The sequence below is a fragment of the Sciurus vulgaris genome, assembly GCF_902686455.1.
Source record: "Sciurus vulgaris genome assembly, chromosome: 3".
Lineage (NCBI taxonomy): Eukaryota > Metazoa > Chordata > Mammalia > Rodentia > Sciuridae > Sciurus > Sciurus vulgaris.
This window is the reverse complement of record NC_136463.1, coordinates 136309442-136316486: the sequence shown is the minus strand read 5'-3', so window position 1 is coordinate 136316486 and position 7045 is coordinate 136309442. Positions and strand designations below refer to the sequence as shown.

Genomic DNA, 7045 nt, shown 5'->3' with positions numbered 1-7045 from the left:
AGCAAGCAATCATGAAATTCATCTGGAAAAATAAGAAACCCAGAATAGCTAAAGCAATCCTCAGTAGAAAAAGTGAAGCAGGGGATATCGCAATACCAGATCTTCAACTCTACTACAAAGCAATAGTAACAAAAACGGCATGGTATTGGTACCAAAATAAACAGGTAGATCAATGGTACAGAATAGAGGACATGGACACAAACCCAAATAAATACAATTTTCTCATACTAGACAAAGGTGCCAAAAATATGTAATGGAGAAAAGATAGCCTCTTCAACAAATGGTGCTGGGAAAACTGAAAACCATATGCAACAGAATGAAATTAAACCCCTATCTCTCACCCTGCACAGAACTCAACTCTAAATGGATCAAGGACCTAAGAATCAGACTGGAGACCCTGCATCTTATAGAAGAAAAAGTAGGTCCAAATCTTCAACTTGTTGGCTTAGGATCAGACTTCCTTAACAGGACTCCCATAGCACAAGAAATAAAAGCTAGAATCAACCACTGGGATAGATTCAAACTAAAAAGCTTTCTCTCAGCAAAGGAAACTATCAGCAATGCAAAGAAAAAGCCTACAGAGTGGGAGAAAATCTTTGCCAATAATGCTTCAGATAGAGCACTAATTTCCAGAATCTATAAAGAACTCAAAAAACTTTGCACTAAGAATACAAATAACCCAATCAACAAATGGGCTAAGGAAATGAACAAACACTTCACAGAAGATGTACAAGCAATCAACAGATACATGAAAAAATGTTCAACATCTCTAGTAATAAGAGAAATGCAAATCAAAACTACCCTAAAATTCCATCTCACCCCAATTAGAATGGCGATTATCAAGAACACAAGCAGCAATAGGTGTTGGGGAGGATGTGGGGAAAAAGGTACACTCATACATTGCTGGTGGGGTTGCAAATTAGTGCAGCCACTCTGGAAAGCAGTGTGGAGATTCCTCAGAAAGCTTGGAATGGAACCACTATTTGACCCAGCTATCCCACTCCTTGGTTTATACCCAAAGGACTTAAAATCAGCATACTACAGAGATACAGCCACATCAATGTTCATTGCTGCTCAATTCACTATAGCCAGATTGTAGAACCAAACTAGATGTCCTTCAATTGATGAATGGATAAAGAAACTGTGGCAGTGGGCTGGGGGCTGCGGCGGCCTCGCGGCAGCCTCCGGCGCAGTCTCCTCGGACCCTGCCGGGCCGGGCCGGCGGGGTGAGGAGAAGCAGTGGAGCAGGAATCAGAAGCCCCAGGGGCAGTGGTCGCTGCGCGGCAGTGGCGGCAGCGGCGGCTCCCCTGGAGGCCGGGGATGTGGGAGAGGCGGTGGCTGCAGCGGCGGAGGCGGTGCTGCGGCCCCGGGGGAAACTGCTTGCTGACAGGACACCTGGGAGAGACGTGAGGGAGCCGCCGCTGCCGCCTCTTACTCCCGAGCGGAGCTGGGCTCTAGAGGGCGGCCCTGTGCTCCCCTGGCTGACAGGCCAGCAGGCGCGAGGCGGAGGCGGGAAGCCGGGTTCGGCCCGGCTGGGCTCCGGGTGGCAGTGGCCGCGGAGCAGCAGCCTCGGTGCGACGTGGAGGGCCGGAGGCGGTGGCGATGCACTAGGCCTCGCTGTGGGGCGGCTGCCCGGGACCGCAGTTGAGTGGTGATTTTATGCAATGGCTTCAAGCCACAGTTCTTCACCAGTGCCTCAAGGAAGCAGCAGTGATGTTTTCTTTAAAAAAGAGGTAGATCCAACAAAACACATTCGACCTGTGCAGTCACTGCCAGACGTATGACCCAAGGAACCCACAGGTGATTCAAATAGTTTATGTGTTACACCATCTCTAGTTACAGATCAAAATAGATGGACTATATATCATTCCAAAGTAAATCTCCCAGCAGCACTAAATGATCCTAGATTAGCAAAAAGAGAATCTGACTTCTTCACAAAAACATGGGGATTGGACTTTGTGGATACCGAAGTCATACCTTCATTCTACCTCCCACAGATCAACAAGGAACATTTTACAGTATATCAACAGGAAATCTCTCAGACAGAGAAAATACATGAGAGATGGAAGAATATTTGTCCTCCTAAAGATACCTTTGACAGGACTCTTTTACATACTCATGATAAATCCAGGACAGATCTGGAGCAAGTACCTAAGATTTTTATGAAACCAGATTTTGCCTTGGATGATTCCTTAACTTTTAATTCAGTTTTACCATGGTCTCATTTTAATACTGCTGGTGGAAAAGGAAATCGTGATGCAGCTTCCTCAAAGTTGCTTCAAGAAAAGCTGAGCCATTATCTGGACATTGTGGAAGTAAACATTGCTCACCAGATCTCTCTACGTTCAGAAGCATTTTTTCATGCAATGACCTCTCAACATGAATTGCAGGACTACCTCAAGAAAACTTCCCAAGCTGTAAAAATGCTTCGAGATAAAATTGCACAGATTGATAAAGTAATGTGTGAAGGATCACTACACATTTTAAGACTGGCACTTACCAGAAATAACTGTGTTAAAGTATACAATAAACTGAAGTTAATGGCTACTGTACACCAAACTCAGCCTACAGTGCAGGTGTTATTATCAACTTCTGAATTTGTTGGAGCATTGGACTTAATAGCAACAACACAGGAGGTTCTACAGCAGGAACTTCAGGGCATTCACAGCTTTCGGGTGGTCTTGAATTTTTAATCCTCCTGTCTCAGCCTCCCACGTTGTGAGATTACAGGCATTTGGGATCACAACTTTGTGAATTAGAAAAACTGATAGATAAAATGATGATTGCAGAATTTTCTACTTACTCTCACAGTGACTTAAATAGACCACTGGAAGATGATTGTCAAGTTTTAGAAGAGGAAAGACTAGTATCTCTTGTATTTGGACTTTTAAAACAAAGAAAACTTAATTTTTTAGAAATCTATGATGAAGAAATGATTATTACAGCAAAGAATATCATTAAGCAGTGTGTGATTAATAAGGTTTCACAAATAGAAGAAATAGACACATGTTGTTATGAAGCTTGCGGATCAGATGAGAATGTTGAATTTTCCTCAGTGGTTTGATCTGTTGAAGGATATTTTTTCTAAGTTTAAAATTTTCCTACAGAGAGTTAAGGCAACACTGAATATCATTCACAATGTTGTTCTCTCAGTTCTTGACAAAAACCAAAGGACTCGAGAATTGGAGGAGATTTCACAGCAGAAGAATGCTGCAAAAGATAATTCATTGGACACAGAGGTGGCTTATTTAATCCATGAAGGCATGTTTATAAGTGATGCATTCAGTGAGGGCGAATTAATGCCTATAGTAGTTGATGCTACCTCACAAAGAAATGCCTCTCCAAATAGTGAACCCTGCAGCAGTGATTCAGTATCTGAACCAGAATGTACTACTGATTCTTCATCTAGCAAAGAGCAGACATCATCATCTGCTACTCCAGGAGGTGTGGATATTATAGTTAGTGAAGACATGAAATTAACTGACTTAGAACTGGGGAAGCTGGCAAATAATATCCAAGAGTTACTGTATAGTGCCTCAGATATATGTCATGATCGAGCTGTCAAATTTCTCATGTCAAGAGCAAAGGATGGTTTTCTTGAGAAGTTAAATTCCACGGAATTCATTACACTTTCTAGATTAATGGAAACATTCATTTTAGAGACAGAACAGATCTGTGGAAGAAAAAGTACATCATTACTTGGAGCACTTCAAAGCCAAGCTAATAAATTTGTAAATAGATTTCAGGAAGAGAGAAAAACCAAGCTCAGTCTTCTCTTAGACAATGAGTGTTGGAAACAAGCTGATGTTCCTGCAGAATTTCAGGATCTTGTTGATTCTATATCAGATGGAAAGATTGCTTTACCTGAAAAAAAATCAGGGGAAGAAAGAAAACCAGCTGAAGTTCTCATTGTCGAGGGACAACAATATGCTGTTGTTGGAACTGTATTGCTGTTAATAAGAATTATCCTTGAATATTGCCAGTGTGTGGATAACATCCCATCTGTTACTACTGACATGCTTACTCGTCTGTCAGATTTATTGAAGTACTTCAATTCAAGAAGTTGCCAGTTAGTTCTTGGAGCTGGTGCATTGCAAGTTGTTGGACTAAAAACAATAACTACAAAAAATTTGGCTCTTTCTTCACGATGTTTGCAGTTAATTGTGCACTACATTCCTGTGATCAGGGCTCATTTTGAAGCTCGACTACCACCTAAGCAATATAACATGCTTAGGCATTTTGATCATATCACTAAGGATTACCATGACCACATTGCTGAAATATCAGCTAAGCTTGTAGCGATAATGGATAGCTTATTTGACAAGCTATTATCAAAGTATGAAGTGAAAGCTCCCGTTCCTTCTGCCTGTTTCAGGAATATTTGTAAGCAAATGGCAAAAATGCATGAAGCTATATTTGATCTTCTTCCAGAAGAACAAACACAGATGTTATTTTTAAGAATTAATACAAGTTATAAACTTCACTTGAAAAAGCAGTTATCTCACTTAAATGTGATAAATGATGGAGGACCTCAAAATGGGTTGGTCACGCAGATGTAGCTTTTTACACTGGAAATCTTCAAGCCTTAAAATGTCTTAAAGATTTGGACCTAAATATGGCAGAGATCTGGGAACAGAAGAGGTGACAACTTACTGGAAAACTGGGTAGTTCATCTGACCATGGGACATGTGTTTCTGAAGAAAATCTGAATGCCTGTGTTTCAAGAACCTGGAACCCAAAGTGAACTGAGATGGGGGAAAGGGAAAAGGAAAGTATCAGTGTTGGGAAACTGGATTCAGTGGGATCTACAAGGAATGCCATTTTTGTGCATTCTTAAGTGAGGAGTAACTGATCAGGTGTCTATAACATTTTTCATCCTTTCTGGAAACAGACTCAGGTTTCTTTGGACCAAATCCAAAAGAACACATAGCTGTAACACAGCTGTAGTTGACTAGAATGCTCTGTATACTTTATATTAAAAAATGCTTTGCATTTCTTCCAGTGCAATGAAATTCATATGGTGTCCCACCTTATTTAATGATGGTACAATTTAAAATATTAAAATCTTAGTCAACCTCTGTAGAACGTTTTCTCTATGAAAGTAAAGCTGTTTGAAAAAATTATTTTTTTACAGATCTTTCTATAAAAAATAAACATCTTTTGATTGCTTGGAAAAAAAAAAAAGAAACTGTGGCATATATATACAATGGAATATTACTCCGCCATGAAGAATGATAAAATTATGGCATTTGCAGGCAAATGGATGAAATTGGAGAATATCATGCTAAGTGAGATAAGCCAATCTCAGAAAACCAAAGGACGAATGATCTCGCTGAATAGCGGATGATGACATATAATGGGGGGTGGGAGGGGTTAGCGTTAGGGTTAGGGTTAGGTTTAGGGTTAGGGTTAAGGAGGGAGTCAAGAATGGAGGAAGGAAGGACTGTATAGACGGAAAAGAGGGTGGGAGGGGTGGGGGGAAGGAAAAAATAACAGAATGAATCAAACAACATTACCCTATGTAAATTTATGATTACACTAATGGTATGCCTTGACTCCATGTACAAACAGAGAAACAACATGTATCCCATTTGTTTACAATAAAAAAAAAGTATGCTCTGAGGACCCTCCACATACTGAGTAACCTGTGTGAACTGAGTAGCGTGAGGAACCCTGTATCATCTATGTTCCCATAGCTGCTGATTCCTACATAATATCTATGACCTGAAGAGTCTCTATGACCTTTGTAGGTTCTATGGACTGAGTAGACTTCATGGCCTGCATAGCCACTCTGACCATCATGGCCTTTATGACCAGAGTATCCTATTTGACCTTGGTAGCTTCTAGGACCTCAGTAGCACTATGACCTGTGTAACCTCAATGACCTAGTATGCATAGTTTTTATGACCAAAGAAACCTCTATGCCCTCAGTAGCCTCTATGACCTCCATAGAAATTGTAGCCTGATTAATATAAATGACCTTCGTAGTCCCTATGACTGTATAGCCCATATGACCTGAGTAGTAATTATAACTGGTGCTTCCACCATGACCACCATAGTTTCTACCTTCTGGGTAGCCCCTATGGCTTGTATAGGATATATGAACTCAGAAATCTTTAGGAACTGAGTACTATGATGTGCATAGCTATGAGTAGACTAAATGACCTTAGTAACCTGTATTAGGGTTCTCTAGAGGAACAGAATCAACAGGAAGTATGGTTATAAAAAGGGGATTTATTAGATTGGCTTACATAACCAGAAGCTCGGTAGTCCACAATGGCTGTCTGCAGGCTAGAGAACCAGCAACTGTGCAGTTTAAGAGGTAGAAGCCCCAGAAAAAGAAGGATCAACAGTGCTACCTTAGTTCATGTCCAAGGCTTCTAGAAACTCCCTGGAGAATCTCTGTCAGAGTCCACTTTGGAAGAGTGAAGAAGCGAGAGTCCGATATCCTCAGGCAATCGAAGCAGCAATCAAGAACCTGTTCAAGAAGAGTCGAGCTTGCATCTACATCTGCTTCCTTGTTCTTCCAACTTTTATTCCATCCAAACCACTATCCTATTGGGTGGTGCTATCCGTGCTTAGGGAGGGTCTTCACTTAGGTTCACTATCCCACATTCCATTCTTTCCTAGACACGCCCTCATTAACACACCCAGAAGCCTCTTAATCATTGGCATCTCTAATCCAATCAAATTGATAATTCAAATTAACCATTATATAACCCTATGACATGTAGCCTCAATGACTTGAGTAGCATCTGTGGCCTGCAGAAGGTATATGAACTGCATAGCTTCTATGGCCTCAGTAGCCTTTATTATTGTGAAGCTCTATGAACTGCATAGCTTCTCTAAACTTTGTGTCTTCAATGACCTATACTGTCTGTATGGACTGAACAGTCTTTATGACGTTTGTAGCCTCTATGACTTGCATAATATCTACATGCATAGCCTTTATGATATACATAGTCATCATGGCCAAAATGACTGGCATAGTCTCTATGACCTGAGTTGGCTATCTACCCTGAGTAGTCTAAATAAAACCAATCAC

General features: G+C 40.9%; 1 protein-coding gene across 1 annotated transcript; it reads left to right on the top strand.

Annotated features, from left to right (window-relative positions):
• The first annotated feature begins 1155 nt into the window (after positions 1-1155).
• On the top strand, positions 1156-5173 carry LOC306657977 (vacuolar protein sorting-associated protein 54-like). Its single transcript, XM_079134566.1, is given in 5 exon segments — positions 1156-1781; positions 1785-2675; positions 2732-3006; positions 3008-4548; positions 4551-5173. Coding segments are annotated over 5 exon segments (2919 nt in total). The 5' UTR covers positions 1156-1664; the 3' UTR covers positions 4646-5173.
• The last annotated feature ends 1872 nt before the right edge of the window (positions 5174-7045 follow it).